Source organism: Ictalurus punctatus, chromosome 3 (assembly GCF_001660625.3).
Source record: "Ictalurus punctatus breed USDA103 chromosome 3, Coco_2.0, whole genome shotgun sequence".
NCBI lineage: Eukaryota > Metazoa > Chordata > Actinopteri > Siluriformes > Ictaluridae > Ictalurus > Ictalurus punctatus.
The window spans coordinates 2,833,854-2,854,821 of record NC_030418.2 but is presented as its reverse complement, the minus strand read 5'-3'; the positions used below and the strand labels follow the sequence as shown (position 1 = coordinate 2,854,821).

Below are 20,968 nucleotides of genomic sequence, written 5' to 3'. Positions count from 1 at the left end.
CCTAATTTCTCCTCTGTAGCCTCCCCCCTCTCAGATCTCACGAAAAAGGGCCAGCCGGACCGGGTGAAGTGGTCAGCCGAAGCGGAGAGGGCCTTCCACGCTCTAAAAGACGCCCTCACCAGCGCTCCAGTGCTACGAAAGCCAGACTTCACCCTTCCATTCACCGTGCGCACCAATGCGTCCGAAACCGGGCTGGGCGCAGTCCATTCACAGACTTTCGACGGAGAGGAACACCCGGTCCTCTACATAAGTCGGAATTTGTCCCCCGCCGAAAAGAAATATGCAGCCGTGGAAATAGAGGCCCTGGCTATAAAATGGGCCATCGAGGAGCTCTGATATTACCTGGCCAGTCGGCACTTCGTCCTGGTGACAGACCACGCCCCACTACAGTGTACAGGTTCCTGGCCTTACAGGACTTCTCCTTTCAGGTCCAGCACCGGGCGGGAGCCCACCATGGGAATGCAGATGGGCTCTTGCGACGAGATGCACTGTGGGCCCGACACGCAGCGACAGTAGGCTCGGAGCTGAGGGGTGGTACTGTCGCGACGGACCGACAGCCGGCGCACAAGGAACCAAAATCGCTCCTTCTCCGTTCCCTGACTACGCACACGCCGTTGCCTGACGGCCCAGAAGAGCCCTCATCTGTCCGGAAAGCACCGGCACAACTCCGGCAAATCCTGCAACCCACGCCCACACGCAAGCACACGCGAGCACGCACATACACCCGCGCACTCACACACACACACACACCCCCGAACACCACAAATAAAGAAAAACTCGTTTGGCAACCTTACAACGGCCTCCTGTGTGTCTGTGCTCCACCCACCGCTGGCTAATTTCCTACAGTGCACAGTTAAAAACAGAGGGAAAATGGGAAAATGAGGTCAGAAAAGAGGGCGGAGGCATTTACAAAAAGCAAAGGTGGAAATATAAATGCTTAGAGATAGTCAGGTCCATAAGTATTTGGACATTGCCAAAGTTATTTTAGCTGTCTATGACATTATACCGGAGTTGAATTTAGATAATATGAGTTATATATGAGTGCACATTGTCAGCTTTAATTTGAGGGTATTTCCATCCATATCAGGTGAATGGTATAGGAATTAGAAAGCCAAAAGTAACCTGACAATTGGCTGCTTAGCTGTTCCCTGGCCAAGTGTGTGTGTTATTCCCTAATTATTTCCACTTACAAGTTAGTAGATAGAAGGTCTAGATTTTGATTTCAAGTGTACCATTTACCTTTGGAATCTGTCACTGATAATTCTCAATATGAAGCCCAAACAGATGTCACCTCCAGTGAAGAAAGCCACCCTTAGGCTGAAAATCAAAACAAACTCATCAGAGAGGTAGTAAAAACATTAGGTGTGGCTAAATCAACTATTTGGTACATTCCTAAAAAGAAACAACACACAGGTGAGCTCAGGAAGACCAAAAGGCCCAGAAGACCATAGACAACAACTGTGGCGGATTAGCAAAAACCCTTTACAACAGTTTGCCAGATCAAGAACACCCTCCAGGAGGTAAAGGTACCTCTGTCAACAATTAAGAGAAGAAGATCGAAAACATTGGTAAGCCTCAAAATTCAGGAAGACCAGATTAGAGTTTGCCAGAAACATCGTAAAAAGCCCATACAGTTCTGAGACAACATCCCATGGACAGATGAGACCTAAAAATCAATTTGTACCAGAATACTGGGAATATAAATGAAGGAACGTTTAATGATTTGAAGCAACCACCTCATCTCACAGCGTAGGCATGTATGGCTGCATACACAAACTTTTGCTCTCAATTTTATCCCATAGAAACAGAATGATACTATTAAAGTTGTATTATTATTATTAGTAGTAGTAGTATTATTATCTAATATAATATTATATAATAATATTAAATAATAATAATAATAATAATAATAATAAATGACAGCAATAATATTTTTATGGTTGTCAAAGTAAGAACATTTAAATAGAAAAAGAATCAATAAATAAATAGGCCTACAAATAAATACAGATAAGCATAAAATAAAAGTATAAACTATTTCACTCAGTTGTATACAGAATACCAACAATTATTATTATTATTATTATTATTATTAGGGATTTGTTTCCTTTTTTTAACGTCTGCTATACGACTCTCCGAATCCACATTCTTGAATGGGGAATCGACTCGATTCGATTCCTTTTCGGTGTCGATTCCCAGAGTCATTTTAGGCAGTCAGAGTACATACGGGTCCTCGTGTCGTCACTGACACGGACTGCTTTCACGTGCGCTCTTTCTTTCTCGGGCAGCTTTGCCGAAGCGGTGGAGGTTCGTCTGTGTTTTAGAGCGGATGGACGAAAACGACCGACCAGTTGCTCAATAAAATCTCTATAGCCTCGAATTTCGTCCTGCGAAGCAAGACACCACAATGCCGGCGTACTTCCAAAGACCGGAGAACGCTCTGAAAAGAGCTAACGGTAAGCGCCCTCGAGCTCTGTGCAGTCAGGCTGCATCATGGCGTGGCCGCCATCTTTCTCCCATCAGCCTGAAGCCAGGCCATTGGGTGGATCCCAATTCGCTTTACTCGCCCTATCTTGGAGCACTATGTAGGGTATAGAATAATGGCGGGTGCACACTATGTAGCTCGTGTATGTGCAATTTGGGATACAGCCCGTGTTACAGCGGTAGTGGGCCTGCTTTACTTGGCTAGCTAATATGTATGTATCGCATTAGATATATATATCGTTTATAGCTATAGTTGTTATAAATAATCGTTTATAAAACATTTTAAATGCAGTGTGTTCATTTGTTATTTTACTACCGGCACCTTTTTTTAGTGAGAAATAACCTGTTAACTAGCTAGTTGACATCACAGGGTGAGTGGGTTAACCAGGTTAGTTGCGTAGTGAGTCCTTATAGCAAAAAAAAACAAAAACGTAATATAGAGAATAGTTTAAATATATAGAGTCTATATTTCTCTCTTTCATACGCAGAAGTTTCATTTATAATCGCACACAGTTCAATTCTGTTCAGGTTTTGTTACAGTATGTCTGCGTGGTCTGTTTTTTTTAGCCAGCTACATCTGTGACTGTGTAAACACTATAACTTGTATTTTATGCAAAAACAACACTTAAACATAAAGACATTGGAAATGGATGGATTAAATACCTTGATGTTCTTATTGTTATCTCAGCATTCATAGCAGAGAAATCAGATATTGGTACTAATAGAATATGGAATATAGAATAATGACGAGTGCACACTATGTAGTTAGTGTATGTGCAATTTGGGATACAGCCCGTGTTACAGGTAGTGGGCCTGCTTAGCTTAGGAAGCTAGCTAACATGTATTACGTTATATATATATGTCGTTTATGGCTATAGTGGCTATAAATAGTCGTTTATAAAACATTTTAAGTGCAGTGTGTGTTCATTTGTTATTTTACTACTAATTTATCAAAATGCAATCTGTTTCCCCTCCTCTCTTTCTGTCTGTCTCTCTCTCAGAGTTTCTCGAAGTTGGTAAAAAGCAGCCTGCTCTGGACGTCCTCTACGATGTCATCAAGAGCAAAAAGCATCGAACATGGCAGAAGATCCACGAGCCGATCATGCTCAAGTACCTGGAGCTCTGCGTGGATCTGCGCAAGAGCCACCTGGCCAAAGAAGGGCTTTACCAGTACAAGAACATTTGTCAGCAGGTTTGTGTCTTCCGGTGAAGAGCCATCACGTTTGTCTTTACACTACACACCGTTTGTATCGTCTGTATGTTACGTTCAGGTTTTCGAAATGTAGGATTTTTAGGCACTGACAAATGTAAACGTATATTATAGTAGTATGACACACGAACAATACACTACCGGTCAAAAGTTTAGACACACTCATTATTTATTGATTGATTGATTTGATTGTTACCCCCACATTTTATAGTAATAATAATAGTCATCAAAACTCTGGAGTAACACAAATGGAAGTGTGTGAATTATGTTGTGATAAAAAAAAAACCTAAATAATTTAATATTTTAGCATCTTCAAAGTAGACCCCCTTTTTGCCTAGAATTTCCAAAAATGTATTCTTGGCATTTTCTCGACCGATTTCTTGAGGAATCCCCCGAGATGCTTTTTAAACAGTATTAAAGGAGTTCCCGCCTACGCTGCACGCTTATCGGCTGCTTTTCCGAATATTTTGCTCCGAGTCGTCCGTTGAAAAGACGCATTTTTTTTTGTAATGAATTGTACATTTAATCATACACCTTCAGATCAAAAGGTTTATAAGATCATGAGAAACATTTCAGTTGTGTGTCTCTTGTGTGTCTCTTGTGTGTCTGCTTGTTTACGCTACCGGTCAAACTTTTGACCGGTAGCGTAAACAAGCAGAGCAAACAGACAATGGACTGTGTAATATGGTTGGATGTAAACTGTTAATATGGATATTATGTACAATACGGTACCTACAAAAGCTCTCAATTCTCTCAATAGGAATTTGACGTCTGTCTTGTAGAAGTAGTTAAAGATGCGGTTAGAAACTGAGAGTGAGGGCAAGTGCAATAACTTCAAATTTGTCACAACCTGTTTTTGCTCTGTTTAAAAGAGCGTGGTTACTTGTAGATGTGGATGAGGGATTATAATTCTAATGACGTTGGGGCTTTAGTGCTCCCTGCTGGGAGAAATAGAGATTACACCGTCATAATCCTAACGCATGGAGAGAATTACCTTAAAGGAGGAGTCTGGTTTTTAAGACCGCATCATTTTGCGTTATTTGGTGAAGTTCATTTCATGTTTCAGTGGTCAATAAAATATCCGGTCAGTCAGAACAAGGGGTCGTTGTTCATGGTGCTTGTCGGTTCAGAAAACTGGGTGTAATAGTATGTGTTAGGGTGTGACTTTAAAGATAATACTGAAAGAAATATTAAATAGTATTAATAATTGAGCTCGGTATACCTTAACCAAACCCTTATCTCCTTATTTAGTTCTTGTTACTAAAAGCTATTGCTTTTGCCTCTCAGGTGAATATCAAGTCTCTGGAGGATGTGGTTCGTGCCTACCTGAAACTCGCAGAGGAGAAGACCGAGACGGCCAAAGAAGAGTCTCAGCAAATGGTCTTGGACATTGAGGATCTGGATAACATTCAGACCCCAGAGAGGTGCATGACCATATCGAATATGTTTGTGGCGAATTTTAGCATAAATCAAAGATTTAAATATGATCATGTTTTTAAAATTTTTTATTTTACCTTGACAGTGTGCTGCTGAGTGCTGTGAGTGGAGAGGACACTCAGGACCGTACTGACCGCCTGCTGCTCACTCCTTGGGTCAAATTCCTGTGGGAGTCGTATCGCCAGTGTCTGGACCTGTTGAGGAACAACTCCAAAGTGGAGCGTCTGTACCATGACATCGCGCAGCAAGGTCGGTGCATGACGCAGACACGTTGCAGATCTTACACAGAAGATCGTCACCTCGTAATACTAAATCTTTTTATTTATTTTTTTTATTGTTTTTCAGCTTTCAAGTTCTGCTTGCAGTACACCCGCAAGGCCGAGTTCCGTAAGCTGTGCGATAACCTACGCATGCACCTGGGTCAGATCCAGAGGCACCACAACCAGAGCACGGCCATCAACCTGAACAACCCCGAGAGCCAGTCGATGCACCTGGAGACTCGTTTGGTGCAGCTGGACAGCGCCATCAGCATGGAGCTCTGGCAGGTGAGGACACGTAGAACTGGCATGAAGGAGTGCATTATGATTAACGGACATGCGTGTGTGTAAAAACATGCCAGGGAGACACACCACCGGTCAAAAGTTTGTGGACTGAAATGTTTCTCATGATCTTAAAAACCTTTTGACCTGAAGGTGTATGATTAAATGTTTGAAATCGGTGTTTTAGACAAAAATATAATCGTTCCGACATATTTATTTCTTTCATTAGAAAGCTAACATTTCGACCTTCGACTTGGAGCGAGATATTCGGAAAAGCAACCTATAACCGGTAGTGTATATCAAGTATAAGGATAGTGCGTGTTTTTTCCTAACACACAACCTATTTGTTTTAGGAAGCTTTCAAGGCAGTCGAGGATATCCATGGACTGTTTGCCCTCTCGAAGAAGCCCCCCAAGCCCCAGCTAATGGCCAACTACTACAACAAGGTGTCCACGGTGTTCTGGAAGTCGGGTAACGCTCTGTTCCACGCCAGCACGCTGCACCGCCTCTACCATCTCTCAAGAGAAATGAGGAAGAACCTCACCCAGGAGGAAATGCAGAGGTTAGTTAGGTTCTTTTGACTTTTTATGCAACAAAGAAATCATTGGGTCAGCGCTGAAAAACACGGACCGTTTTAAACGCGACTCTTTCCGCAGGATGTCGACTCGTGTGCTTTTGGCCACTCTGTCCATCCCTATAACCCCGGAGCGTACTGATATCGCCCGCCTGTTGGATATGGATGGGATTATTGTGGAGAAGCACCGCAGACTGGCCACTTTGCTTGGCCTGCAGTCGCCACCCACTCGCCAGAGCCTCATCAACGATATGGTAATCCTATATCGATGCAGAAAAGCCGAGAAGCCATCCATATTCTTTAGACTTGTTTCTTTTCTTTCTTTCCTTGTCGAATATTGGGTAACCAAGTCATATTACACGTCGATCATCTTGCAGGTGCGGTTCAATCTTCTCCAGTACATCGTCTCTGACGTCAAGGAGCTGTACAACTTCCTGGAGGTGGAATTCCATCCCCTCAAACTGTGTGGACGGGTCACCAAGGTACAGTCCTGAAATCTTTGCGAGTTGACTGATTTAGTCGGAGTTGCGGCCGTTGTAAGTCCTTGTCCGATTGTCTCCAGGTGCTGAACTGGGTGAAGGATCAGGCCGAGAAGGAGCCTGACCTGCAGCATTACGTTCCTCACTTACAGAGCAACACCATTCTTAGACTTCTGCAGCAGGTTGGTGTGCTGACTTCATGTTATCTGTGTGTGTGATGAAATGGTTTGAGGTTCAGCCGTAGAAACATCGCGCCAAAAATGATATTCAGCTTTTTTTTTTTGTCTTTGAACGAGACCGAATGTGTGCGAATCCTCTGGTGTAATGCTTCCAGGTGGCTCAGATCTATCAGAGCATCGAGTTCAGCAGGCTGGCCTCTCTGGTGCCGTTTGTGGATGCCTTCCAGCTGGAGCGCTCCATCGTTGATGCTGCACGTCACTGTGACCTGCAGGTAAGTTGCATATAGTTATCCTTTCTGTTTACGTTTTTTTTTTTTGTGTGTGTGTGTTCAAAATTTGTTGAACAAATGTCCTGCAGCTACAGATCTATTGAACTGTGGTCTTTTCAGGTGCGTATTGACCATACGTCCCGAACACTAAGCTTTGGCTCGGATCTGAACTACTCGACTAAAGAGGACGCCCCCGTGGGACCGTTCCTGCAGAACATGCCTTCTGAACAGATCCGTAACCAGCTCACGGCCATGTCCTCCGCTATGGCCAAGGCCATTCAGATCATCAAACCGGCCTCCATTCTGGTAAGGAAGTCTCGTGTGTAGGTTCTTGCTACTTTGTCTGTCTTTCCATTTATCTCAGTTGCTCTTTCATTCATTTAATTTTTTTTCCCTTAGCAAGTAACATTTTGCACTTTGCCCTTACTTTTCTTTACATTTCCTTTTTTTTGTTTGTTTAGTTAAGAAGCGGCAATACATTTCTACCCCTTAATTTGTCCTGTCTTTTATTGATTGCTCTTTGGTTAAGTCTAACTTGCTCCACATCTCCAGATTGTCTCTTTTATATGCTCTTTTGCATTGCTCTCATTGTTAAACCTTCCTCCTGTAGCAAGAACGGGAGGAGCAGAGTCAGCAGGCCATCACCGCCTACCTTAAAAACGCTCGTAAGGAGCACCAGCGCATCCTGGCTCGTCGCCAGACCATCGAGGAGCGCAAGGAGCGTCTGGAGAGCCTGAACATCCAGCGTGAGAAGGAGGAGCTGGAGCAGCGCGAGGCCGAGCTCCAGAAGGTGCGCAAAGCCGAGGAGGAGCGCCTGCGCCAAGAGGCCAAGGAGAGGGAGAAGGAGCGCATCATGCAGGAGCACGAGCAGATCAAGAAGAAGACCGTGCGCGAGCGCCTCGAGCAAATCAAGAAGACCGAGCTGGGAGCCAAAGCGTTTAAAGACATCGACATTGAGGTACGAAGGGCGGATTCCAGGATGTGAAATGGAGGATGATGAGCGTTGCGCAAATCTAATCTGCAGAGTTTACTTAAATTGTCCTGATTGCTTTTTGGTTTAACGTTTAGAGGCAGGTGGAAAAGATTATATACAGGTTTCCGTGTGTGTGTTGACCTGTTTCTCTGTTTCTCCCTATAGGATCTGGAGGAGTTGGACCCTGATTTCATCATGGCCAAACAGGTGGAGCAGCTGGAGAAAGAGAAGAAAGAGCTGCAGGAGCGCTTAAAGAATCAGGAAAAGAAGGTAGGCTTGTAGGTTTCATGAAGACACATTAACCTCCTTTAGTTCACGCGGTCTATTATTTGATCTTGCATTCCATCCTAAGCGGTCTCCACACGTTCATCCTTCACATGTACACCCATCCTAAACCTGCATTCCATTTTCCAACTATTACTATATGTGAAACTGTACGACAGGCGCGTTTATTTCTAATAATAATGCTAATAATAATAATGCGTTAAATACACAAGGGGTTTGTACATTTAATGTGTTTCAGATCGACTACTTTGAAAGGGCGAAGCGTTTGGAGGAAATCCCCATGATTAAAAAAGCCTACGAGGAACAGCGCATCAAAGATATGGAACTGTGGGAGCTCCAGGAGGAGGAGAGGGTAACGCCTTACAGTCTATCTCGGCAGTCTGCACAGATGAAAAGATGCTCCTCTGCTTTCCTTTAGAAGTGTTAGATAAGTTCTGACAAATTTGTGCGTACTTGAAACAATATTCTTGGACACTTTTTTTTTTTTTATTATTTTGTTTAATTTTTGACTGGCTAGAGAGAGCTAAAGTTCCTGGTTCAGTGTCAGAACTGTATTTGTAATAATCACCAGGACCTAATTCATCCTAACGGTGATGCTCTTATAAGAACTTTGCTTAAGAAGGTCAGCTTTGTTACCTTGCGTTCTTTTCCGCTGGAAATTAGAGAGGTCAGTGTGAACGTGCGTGTGTATCGATTTATAGAGAAAATGTGGAAGTATTATTTCACAATGTCGTAATCGTGCACGTCTGTATCAGATCAGCAACATGAAAGTGGAGCGTGAGAAGGCTCTCGAGCACAAAAAGAGGATGTCCAGGATGATTGAGGATAAGGAGAACTTCGTATCTAAAATAACAGCTGCCCGAAGTTTCATCTACGAGGTAAGAAAGTAGGAGTTATTTATGTATTTACTTATTGTGTTTCGTTGGCTGTGAACACAACAGCAGTGGCACAAATGTTCTGTAACGCGTGTTTTTTTCGTGTGAAGTTTTCATTTTCTCCAAGGCAGAGCTGTGTGTAAATGACACATACTTTCTTTAAAAAAAAAAAATTTTTAAGGAAAAACTGAAGCAGTTCCAGGAGCGCTTGGTCGAGGAGAGGAAGCAGCGCCTCGAAGAGCGCAAGAAACAGCGCAAGGAGGAGCGACGAAACTCCTTCTATCGCCAGAAAGAGGAGGAGGCCCAGAGGATCCGGGAGGAACAGCTGAAAAAGGGTACTGCTTGTCTTTTTATTTTTAACGTACTCCGTATCTAACACATCTGTAGCACGTCAATTCAATTATATAGTAATAAGATAACGGGAGGTTCCTCTGTAATAAAAGTAAACAAAGCAAAAAAAACACTTTGATAAACCACACCTGGCATCACTGATCCCTACCTTAAGAACCGTGTGTTTATTCGAGTACTCGAGTACTCGTAGTAATGTCGCATGCTGTATAATGTGGCAGTTGGAGTTCGGTACAGATTATGTGCTTGCCTGATATTCACCGCTTTTTGAGATTTGTAGTTCGGACGCCGGTCGTCGTATTTCCGTTACTGGCCGAGTCATCGTGCTGTTACCGATCGGTGTGTTTCAGAGCGCGAGGAGCGCGAGCGTCAGGAGCAGGAGCAGAGGGAGGAGGAGGAGCGCGAGTACCAGGAGCGCCTGCGCAAGCTAGAGGAGCAGGAGAGGAAGCAGCGTGCCAGGCAACAGGAAATCGAGGAGCGTGAACGGCGTAAGGAGGAGGAGATGAGAAGGCCCCCGGAGGAGAAGCCCAGCAAAGTAAACACACACACACACACACACACACACACGTACTTTGCTCCCTGTTTCTCTCTGGTGCTTCCTCTTCTTCTGACATGCTGATCTGCCATGCTGTGAAGAAATGTTAGAAGAAATCAATATATATTTTTTTTTTATGGACTGCTCGTTCCCTCACTCATGTTATTGTTAAAATGGCAACTAACTCACTTAATGTGACCGCTGGAAGCTTGGAACTTAAATACAAGTTAATGTGTCCCATGGGGCAGCTGTGGCTCAGGTGGTAGAGCGGGTTGTCCACTAATCGTAGGTGTGGCGGTTCGATTCCCGGCCCACGTGACTCCACGTGCCGAAGTGTCCTTGGGCAAGACACTGAACCCCAAGTTTCTCCCGATGGCAAGTTAGCACCTTGCATGGCAGCTCTGCTACCATTGGTGTGTGTGTGAATGGGTGAATGAGACACAGTGTAAAGCGCTTTGGATAAAAGAGCTATATAAGTTCACCGTTTACCATAAGTCCGGAGAACAATAAATAAATGGCAAAGCAAACGCTTTTATTTTCAGAACTTGTTCAATATTTCCACAGTTTTTCTCAATTCACAGATTTAGGCATATATATAAAAAATGTATATGTATGTATGATGTCCGGAGTTTTTGGCTTTAAAATTCGGCCACAGTGACGTGCGGCAGGTTTTTCCAGACTCTCCCGTACTGCGCTTCATTGATGAAATGCATCTAGTGGGGAAACACTGATTTGGACACATGATCACAGGCTTTAGAATTTTTACTCCTCTGAATGAACAAAGCTACACTTGTAAGACCAATATTATGGTTTTAACATAAATTAAAAGGTAGATAGGTGTTCAGTTACGAGGTAATTAAAGTTCCTAGACACTGATTATGTAGCAGCCAACTCCACAGCACCGACTGGTCGTCTCGTTAAACTAGTTTAATGACCGTGAAGTGAAGATAAACACTACAGTAAAAGTAAACTACACCTCTGACTCTCTTCACTTTCTTTTGCTGATTAACCGCTGACAGTCTGATAACCTCCAGAGTCAATAATCTTTGTGATGAGAGCTGTACATTTTTATCACCGTTGTAATGATGGTTTGTCTTGTAGATCATAAATATGGCGATCAGGTCAGAGGTTAATTTGCACTAATGACGGATACACGTCACTCACAGGCACAAATGTGACGGATTGGATCAGAGTGAAAAATTTGTAGTGCTGGACCGATTATTGGTTTTACCGATATTTAAGCATTTTTCCATAATCGGTCCTCGATTTTGTAATATCGGATCCACCTAAAAAAATATCTATATAAGTATATATATATATATATAAATATAAGTATAAGTATATAAATATAAGTTTGAGAATTGCACGCAGGAACGCTATCGTAGGACTAAATCTGAGGAAAGACGAGTCAACAACTGGGTGCAAATATCGCTTATAAAAAACCAATAACGGTGCATCTCTAAAAAAAAAAAAAAAAATTTGAATAGATGGGTAACGCTGGTACTTTAAGTTGATAGCGGGGTTGTTTAGGCAGGTCTCAGGCTCATTAAATGTCTCCCTATTCCAGCAGGACTGGGGTGAAAAGGAAGAGGGCGGGGGGTGGAGGAGGCGTACAGAGACCAACGACTCGGAGTGGAGACGCCCCGTTCCTGACAAGTGAGTGGATAACATTTGATATCAGGATTCTTTTGGGAGGTCAGACACTGGTATACTCCAGTCAATATCTTGGAGAAATAAAGTTGGGTCTTCTTGTGGTTTAGGTGTACTTAACCCCTCGGTTAACTTTTGAAACAGGGACTGGCGTCAGGAAGGGCGTGAAGAACCCGAGCGTGAGGAGCGTGAGCCATCCTTCAGAAGAACCGGAGAGAGTTCCCGCCGTGGGCCTTCGGATGACCGAGGCCTTCGTAGGGGCTTTGATGACGATCGTGGTCCCAGGCGTGGTGGCTTTGATGACGATCGTGGTCCCAGGCGTGGTGGCTTTGATGATGACCGCGGTCCCAGGCGTGGTGGCTTTGACGACGACCGCGGTCCCAGGCGTGGTGGCTTTGATGACGATCGCGGTCCCAGGCGTGGTGGCTTTGATGACGAGCGCGGTCCCAGGCGAGGTGGCTTTGATGACGAGCGCGGCCCCAGACGCGGTACAGATGAGGATCGTGGACCGAGAAGGGGATTTGATGATGACCGTGGTCCCCGGCGCGGATTGGATGAGCCCAAAGGATCTAGACGTGGTGCTGATGATGACTGGGGTCCTAGGAGAGGCGGCAGTGGTGATGATGAGAGGGGAGGAGGAAGGAGGGGCGGTGATGACCCCAGGCCTTGGAAACCTTTGGGTAAACCAGGTATGGATGGTGGAGTCTAGGAATATTCATGTATATCCGTGTGTGTGTATGTGGCTGTCATCACCAAAGTATTTGGACAAATACTGCTCTTGTTTCTGAAAGAAACCTCCCCCAAAGCAGGTGGTTGGAGAGAGAGGGAGAAGGCCCGTGAGGAGAGCTGGGGTCCTCCGCGTAACTCTGGTACTCGTGATGATGACGATGGCGAAAACGATGAAGACGAGAATCGTGAGGGAGAGCGTTTCCGAGAGCGGCGTCCTCCCCCCAGGTACTCGTGTGATCCGCACAAGTTTGGTGTCTGGTTTAGTATAAAGATGAAATAGCGTGTGCGTGTACCGGATCCAGTGTGAATCTTAAACATACTGTGTGTGTTTGTAGGGAGGAGGGAGTCTGGAGGAAAGGCGGATCTGATGAACCCAGCAGTTGGCGTGACAGTCGACGTGACGACTTTGATCGCGACGATCGGCGTGAACGGCGTGACCTCAGAGATCGCAGGGATGACCGTGACCGTGATCGTGACAGGCCCTTGCCCCGGGACCCTGATGATGGTGAACCCCTTGTTTATTTTCTCCATCACTCGGTAACCTAAACTTTCTGTATCTCCTGTGCCCTTGTGTTTGAAACTGCATGCTTTATGAATCGCCATTCAGGCGGATCCTGGCGCCGTGGAGGAGAAGACCGCCGAGACGATCGCAAGGACGACGCTCCGCCAAGACCACGTGAGCGCGATGGAGAAAGAAGTTCCTGGCGCACAGAGAAAGAAAAGGACAACCCACGCCGCACCAAGAACGAGACGGACGACGACGGCTGGACCACAGTGCGCCGCTAAACACTCCGACTGTCTCCTCATAGCCTCCACAGCCTCGATCTATTCATTAATCACATTGGTATTGTGAGAAAAACTTCTGGCATAACCGTTAACCGAATTATCGTATAGAGTTACACAAAATTTGACTTGTCATGCCAAACCTGGTGAGAGCCAATTCATAACTTTTTTTTTTTCTTTTTTTTTTTCCTTTTCTTTTTTTCTTTTCAAAATCTTTTTGACCAAGTCTATCTGGAAGTACATCATTCTGCTTTTGTGCATGCTTAGAGAATTCCATTGATCTCACTTAATAATCATTGTGTTTCCTTGAAACAGAGTGTGTGAACAGATGCAAGGTGAAACTAAATAAATAGTTAAAATAACCTGAACTACCTTATGAAAACATCTGGCATGGAAGTTAGCTGCGATAAAGGACCATGCCACTTCTTCACTCTGGTCGCTGCTCCTCTTGTGGGTTGTGTGCTTTTTATGAATATGAAAACTTTATTAATAAAGTCATTTGCTCAACAGATAGCTTCTTAGCTGTTACTCTCAAACACTGAGTTTGATTCTGATGGTACAGAAGGTGCTTCATGGAATTTGTCAAATTTGTACGTTGGAATTTATACGTACAGGAGTTTACACACACCCCTCCTCACCCACGACAAAAACTGACAATGTTTTAATAGATGTACAGCAGGAAGAATATTCCGACGGAGATGATGTAAGAGCTGCTTAGAAAATAGCGTCTGGAGGGAGTGTTAAAGTCAAAGGTTGGTGGTGGTGAGCTACACGTTATTAGAAGATGTATCACACTCAAAAGGAAGGAAGGAATCATAAGACACTATCTAAAGAATGAAATGCTTGGTTTGTGCTGTAGTAGAAAAGTGTATATATATGTATAAAGTGACCTGTCTGATGTGACTTGTCAGTTTATTCCTGCTGTACAGCAATTTGCCATTTTATGAATTAGAAACAAACTTCTTTATTCGAGATATTCAAGAGGCGGTATAAACAATTAACCTCCTTGCACCAGCCTCTCTCTGTTGAAGTTAATATGATGAAACAGCACAGTCAGGAGTTACAGAGAAACAGCAAAACCCTCTGTCCTGAAGATGTAAGCACGTGTGCCTGTAATCAGGGGCTCTTAATTCCTACTGAAAACATTCAGTGCGTTTATTCGTGCAGACATTATCCGATTAGTTTTCCCTCCGTGTCCGTTTGTTTGACCAAAGTCTTTATACTGATGCTCAGATCGACGCAAATGTGAACAGTAAGGGGAGACGTGGAAGATATTACTTTTTAAAACTTTTTCTCAAGTGAAAGTCAACCATTTATTCCCAGCGGGGCGGATAATGTACAGGAACACGTATGTGCTTGTTGTTGCAACACGGAACGTTTTAATCGACGCACTCGCCAAACTGGAGGTTTGGCTGGAACACTCGGCTTTACCCGAGGCAGGACGCTTGTCTGCCGTTTAGCATGGCGTTTTTCAGGACGGACGGATTTCTTCTCTGCTTGGGTTTCACCGTGGAGGACGCGGAGGAGATAAAGAGAGCGCACCTGTTTCATTTTCTCAGTAAGCAGAGAGGAGCTCAGGGGAAAATAGCTCCCGCGTTCTAGTATAGTCGCTGGGATGACGTCATCAGATGATGTCATCGGCTAATTTACATATTCAATTTAATTGTCGGGAGCATTTGCATATCAGCGTTTGTTGCATGAAATAATAGGTGTATTTTCGGGGGGGGGGGATAGAAAATAAGTAAGCAAAAAAAAAAAGGCTTGTGGATGCGCTGTTGTGACGTGTATTCATGCACTCCACCCAGTGTGTTCAATCAACGTATCGGGCTGCGTCACACCAACCAGTAGTTGATAGTTTTCCTATAACCACACATTCTGAAGAACAGTTCACCAATGATTACAGTTTGAATGTATTAATGAACACGACATCATTTTTTTTATCCCTTCATACTTGCGTTTATCGTGTGTCGTGTTCACGAGACCAGTTATCTCAGTCTGTTATACAGTTGAATTTGGGGAAACCACTTGATGCATTCGTTGTGTTTAACTATTTTCAATTAAATTTTATTTGTATAGTGGTTTTTACAATGGGTATTGTTTCAAAGAAGCTTTACAGAAACATATAAACACAGGACACAGATTTTAACCGTGTGAATTTATCCCGAAGGGATAAACTCCGAAGGGAACACGTCCTCATCTGGGTAACAATGCATAGTGTGAAAGTAAAGGGAAGTTCATTGTGGTTTTTATATGAAGTCTGTTTCAATTCCTTCTGTTTGATTTGTTCGTTACAAACAGCGGAAAGTCTTTAAATTTTGACAATGAATCTGATATGCAGTGGGGGTCGAATAATAATTTTGACTACAACTGTACAGGGTGTCCCAAAAGTCTCCATACACAAGGGACTGAATATGTTTGCCAGCAACACGTAGGTTGTGCCTTCGGCAGTGGAAGTTCATGGAGGTCCACTTCCAGGTCGGTCCGCAACACTTCCAGTCTTTTTGAATTTGTTCATTAGTTCAACCATCGATCAGTGCCCTGAATACTGAACTAGGGAGCTGGTTCAGACACACCCAGAGAATGTTCCATGATGCCCTTATTATTGCTTAATACAAAGTAGGTTACAGATTTCGGTATTAGGCTCGGTGAATACCAAAAAACTTACCTGTAGTTGGACTGAGAAAATTATATCGATGGCTTGTTAATCAAAGATATCGACCGTATGATCACTACTGAACGGTTTTCTTATGGAAAATGGACAACAGAACAAATAATAGCAGAGTATAGAGATGTCGTTACAGGTCATGGCTGTCCGGACAGGGAATTCTACATGCCCTCTTTAAAGTGTGAGACACTTCCAGAGAGAAGACTGACCTGATGAATCCTGAAAAAGGAGCTGGTAAATCTTCATAGGCTGGGAATCATCACGAATTGAGATGCTAACTTGACACTGTTCTGACAAAAGAGTGCAACAAGAAGAAGATTTGTTGTTTACTGTTGTGACATTTTGTATTTTGTGCTGTAGTACTCAGAAAACGTTGTAACTGTACATGTACATTAGGGGAAAAAATCAGTGCTGCGCCATCTTACTTTACTACATGTGATGGACCTTTGAAGGTAGTTTGGAAAATAATATGTACTTACAATATTTTTCATAATGTGTCATATTTGCTGATGCGGAGCTCCTGAAGACGGTATCCTTTTTTATGGTTAAACAATAATGACCATGGCTCCCATAGGTTATTGGTGTGTAAATGTTTTTATGATTTAAAAAAAAAAAGGGATTAGGTCATCTAATGGGACTCTGCGTCAATTCCACCTTTTACTATTCTTAATAGTCACAGGAAAATGTATAATAGGAGTTTGGAACTGTTAGGATTTCGAAAGCATTATCAGGGAGTACATAAAAACATGTTTATCAAGTAATGGCTCTCTTAATCATTGAAAGCACCCAACCTTGAACCACAGTCATCATTCTGAAATGCATGCCTCCCTGCTCGCTGAGCCACCAGTACAAACACAAACCTGCTCCTATGGGTCATGCAGAAGGCAAAACCTTAACAAGCACTGGATTACTTGTGGGTTATTGGACAATGGTATTCAGGATAAACACTAAGGTAGGTGAAGCCTTGTGGCTCTGTGGGAATGCACTTGCCTCCCATTGTTGTAGTTGATGGTTCAAATCCCCCTTGTGGGTTTCCCCCCCCCCCCTTTGGTGACAGTTAAAAAGGATAAATATGTTTAACCAAAAAGATTTTCAGTTAGAGTTCATGTCAACGATGGTGTTCCAGAAGGTGTGGGTTCTCTTCTACCTTTTGGCTACACGTGTGCCATCGCTATCCCTTGGTGGTGTAGTGGTTAGAGTTCATGTGTGTGGGTTTTCAGGTTATAACCCTCCTTTTGGCAGGTTCAAGAATCAAAAGTGATGCTGTGGAAGTATGAAGGTGTGATGGAGGGAGTGGTGTGTAGGCCTCTGTGGCTCAGTTGGCTAAGTCGTGAGTGCTGTGGAGCAGAAGGTGCTTGGATCAAAACCCAGAAGGAGTGGCGTGGTTGGAGTTTGAGGGATTGAGAGCATGGAGGTGAGTGAGTGAGTGAGTGAGTGTCTGGTGCTCTAGCAGTTGTAGGTTGGGAGATAGGTTGAGGAAGGGGTTGAGGAAGGGGTAGAGGATTGGGTGAGTGAGTGTCTGGTGCTCTAGCAGTGGTAGGTTGGGAGATAGGTTGAGGAAGGGGTTGAGGAAGGGGTAGAGGATTGGGTGAGTGAGTGTCTGGTGCTCTAGCAGTGGTAGGTTGGGAGATAGGTTGAGGAAGGGGTAGAGGATTGGGTGAGTGAGTGTCTTGTGCTCTAGCAGTGGTAGGTTGGGAGATTGGTTGAGGAAGGGGTTGAGGAAGGGGTAGAGGATTGGGTGAGTGAGTGTCTGGTGCTCTAGCAGTTATAGGTTGAGGAAGGGGTTGAGGATTGTCAAGTCACTTGTAGAAGTGGTGGAGTACAGATGAGGGATGTTCACTCAAGGGTGAGAGAGGGAGGACTAGGTTGGGTGTAAAAGAGAGGTTGAGTGGGTATGAGCTCAGGATGTGGTGGAGCAAGGTTGTGCTGTGAAGGAGGTAGGAGAGTGCACACCCTACAGTGCAGACCAAGAATGTGTGGTGAGGGGTGTGCACTGGGGGCTGGTGGAGAGGAAGAGCCAGGCCTCACTTTTATAAAAGGAAATTACCCTGCTACAGCCCTAATAGTAATAATATATTCTTAAATGGCTTGGGATCACAGGGTCTACTAATAGGAAGAATAAATGTAATATCTACAGCTCCACTGCTGGCTCTCACACACCCCACTTCCTGAGACTCTACCTCTATTCCTTTCCTACACCTATCCCCCAGCTCCCTTCCCCTGGGTACACAGCCCCTGACTTTTTAGCCACACTCTCTGTTTGCTCTCCAGGCTGTGCACCCAGCTCTTCTTGGGACTCCACCTCTACCCTCCTCCCTACACCAGCTCCCCTGAGGTACCTGACACTCTACCTCCAACCACCACCTTCCTGCACCCATCTAGCCTCCACCCACTTACAACTCCTCCTGGAACACCACCTACAACCACCAGAGTACCCTTCCTACACCCATTCACCCACCACCACTACCACCACCACTACTACTACTACTACCACTGTAGCCTTCCTACACCCATCCCCCAGCCTACACACTCCAACCATCCCCACATTTTCTATAAGCCAAGAACTCTTGTTGGGTTTTGATCCAAGCACCTTCTGATCCACAGAGGCAACCACTCAACCAGTTGAGCCACAGAGTCTCTCAGATAGCTCTGCTTCCATCACACCTTCATACTGCTTCACACTGCTTTTATTCTTAAAAGTGCTGCTCCTGCCAAGAGGAGGGTTAGAACCTGCACAAATAACAACCACCACACAAACCTGGCCATGAACTCTAACCACTACACCACAGATGCACAGGAACAGATGCTGTTTGTTGGACTTTTGTCATTATAAATCACTTCTTGAGGAGCCAAAAGGCAGAACAGAACCAACACCTTCTGGAAGGCCCCAATACTGACACAAACCACTACACCAAAGAGGAAGAGAAGTAACATCTGTGTGAGAGTGTGTGTTTTTTGAACTTCATGAAACACTTCACAATGCAACAGCACAGTTTATTCTAAAACCTGCAAAAAAGAGGGTTAGAACCTGCACAAACTACAACACAAACACTGCTCCACTAACCGGACTGTCTCTTTCTTTTTCTGGATTTAGGGTCCAACCAGAGTCCAACCCTTACTGCTAGAGGAAGCCACGAAAATAAGATTCAACAAAGTGACTGGTGCAAGACCTTCAGCGCACTGAGCCATCAAGTCTCATTACTGATTTAGTGGATTTTATCTTTAGGCGCACACCTCCACCTGTACACAGCGACATTAAGTCTTAAAAAAAAAAAATCAATCACACAGCAGAAACTCTTAACACACTTCTCACTCACCTGAGCCTGGCTTCAAACCCTGTTCTTTTTACTGACCCAGGTACAGACTTTACCCACTGACCCACCAGTCCAGACGATTTACATTTCAGTTTACACCACCTACTGCTGCAGTTAATACAAGGAGACATCACAAACCAAATCTGACAGAAGCCTTGAACTAACTAACACGCGCTCCCTCTCTCTCTATATATATATATATACACACACAGAAAATGACGTGAGGCGGGAGGGTAGTGAAATTCACTGCTGCTAAATAAAACCTGTCCAAAAGTACCTAGAAAATAGAAGTTAGGGGGTGTGTGGTGTTACATGTGTTCTCTCTTCACTACCAGCTTCTCATCTCACAAAAATGTGACGTGTATTCATGCACTCCACTCAGTGTGTTCAAGTTCGGGTTCTGTGGGGGAGGTGAGTGACAGCTTTAGGAGCATGACTTGTTTGACAAAGTAACTGAAAAAGAAACGACTTTGCAATTGGTAAGTAAGTTTGGAAGAATTGTTTAGGGGGTGTATGCTCTCTGAAATATGTGAGTATATACACATGTACGTTTCTCTTTTTCTATGAGGGACAATAAACAAACAATGTGTCAAATGATTATATCCCAAAAATGTACTGTGTTGTGTTTTTGACTGTTTTCTGCCTGGGTCTACTCATAATTCCTCTTCAGGGTTATCAGGTCTTGGACACAGTAACTTTATCTTGCCTTCTTTATAGGCGTTGGCTCGCCAGCTTAAGCCTAACGTCACAGTTTTGCAGTCCTCAGTGTAGGTTTCGTTTCAGTGTAACAGCTCCACCTCTCAGCTGATCCTATTATTGGCCTCACTAGCGTCTGACTACAGTGTGGATACGATGGTCTCTCGTAAGTATGGCCTTCTCTGAGATGAAATCAACAATGATGCTATTTTTTTTTTAAACTAGCATATGCTCTCACATGGACTTGATGCCTTTCTGATGTCTATCTCTCACACAGCAATAATGATAACAGCTGCAGTCGGAGCAGGTAAGCCAAGCTGTCTGTAGGATATCTATTGAACTAAATCATGACTGAAAGCTTTATGGTTGGTGCCAAATATTCGCCTTGTGTGTATTGAGAAGCGGCCGAAGCTTTCTGATATTAGATATGGTGTGTAGATTGTGTTGATAAACTGACGTTTGAGCACGCATGATGAGCAACTAACAATGAGATTTACTTACATAACTGTCATATATATTATATATATTATATATATAAAAACCAACCCTTATTCATCGTTGACTCCTTTGTTTCTAATATCAATGTTGAATTGTACAAGTGGATGACATAACTGATGAATTACTCTGTGCTGTTCCCAGATCACGAGTATTATGCTAATTCCTCTGCATCAGCACTGCCACCATATAAGGAAGGGCAAAGTCCTCTCAGAAAGCAACCCAAGTGTAGATAGAAAATAGCTGTAACTTATGGAAATATTACGGCTAGAAACGAGAGAGCTCATGGTCACAAGCTGTGTAATTTGAGCCCACGACCTAATATGTGTGTTTGAAGCCTCCTATGTGTGTTTGAAGCCTGCTCCGTGGTGTTAGCTCCCGTTGTGATTTCGGCTGCTGGTTTCACCACCGGTGGCATCGCTGCAGGATCCGTCGCATCATCAATGATGTCA

General features: G+C 44.0%; 2 protein-coding genes across 6 annotated transcripts in view; both read left to right on the top strand.

Annotated features, from left to right (window-relative positions):
* The first annotated feature begins 2,257 nt into the window (after window positions 1–2,257).
* eif3s10 (eukaryotic translation initiation factor 3, subunit 10 (theta)) lies at window positions 2,258–13,855 on the top strand. 5 transcript variants are annotated; one of them, XM_053679432.1, is made up of 22 exons: window positions 2,258–2,453; window positions 3,483–3,673; window positions 4,979–5,115; window positions 5,214–5,377; window positions 5,474–5,673; window positions 6,021–6,229; window positions 6,324–6,495; window positions 6,619–6,723; window positions 6,804–6,902; window positions 7,055–7,171; window positions 7,289–7,474; window positions 7,779–8,126; window positions 8,307–8,411; window positions 8,665–8,778; window positions 9,182–9,304; window positions 9,483–9,636; window positions 10,000–10,184; window positions 11,755–11,840; window positions 11,979–12,523; window positions 12,644–12,788; window positions 12,899–13,068; window positions 13,171–13,855. In XM_053679432.1, exons 1-22 carry the CDS (start codon window positions 2,405–2,407, stop codon window positions 13,347–13,349), a joined length of 3,783 nt encoding a protein of 1,260 aa, XP_053535407.1. In that variant the 5' UTR covers window positions 2,258–2,404; the 3' UTR covers window positions 13,350–13,855. The 5 variants fall into 5 exon arrangements, with proteins under 5 accessions (XP_053535407.1, XP_053535404.1, XP_053535406.1 ...); XM_053679429.1 differs by having other exon boundaries at window positions 12,626–12,788; XM_053679431.1 differs by having other exon boundaries at window positions 11,752–11,840.
* Window positions 13,856–18,880: 5,025 nt separating this feature from the next.
* LOC108263260 (interferon alpha-inducible protein 27-like protein 2A) overlaps window positions 18,881–20,968 on the top strand; it is a 2,469-nt gene continuing 381 nt past the window's right edge. Inside the window, exons 1-3 of the mRNA XM_017463896.3 lie at window positions 18,881–20,187; window positions 20,299–20,328; window positions 20,874–20,968. The exon at window positions 20,874–20,968 is cut by the window's right edge and continues 67 nt beyond it. Of these exons, the coding sequence (XP_017319385.1) occupies window positions 20,178–20,187; window positions 20,299–20,328; window positions 20,874–20,968 (135 nt within the window). The 5' untranslated portion in view covers window positions 18,881–20,177. The remainder of the gene's footprint in view (window positions 20,188–20,298; window positions 20,329–20,873) is intronic.

Bases quoted from the DNA above. Each gene is read 5' to 3' on its own strand.
- eif3s10 (XM_053679428.1), top strand. From the start codon at position 2,405: ATGCCGGCGTACTTCCAAAGACCGGAGAACGCTCTGAAAAGAGCTAAC. The intron at 5,116-5,213 runs GTGCATGACCAT...TTACCTTGACAG, and splicing joins AACATTCAGACCCCAGAGAG to TGTGCTGCTGAGTGCTGTGA. The intron at 12,524-12,625 runs GTATGGATGGTG...TGTTTCTGAAAG, and splicing joins GAAACCTTTGGGTAAACCAG to AAACCTCCCCCAAAGCAGGT.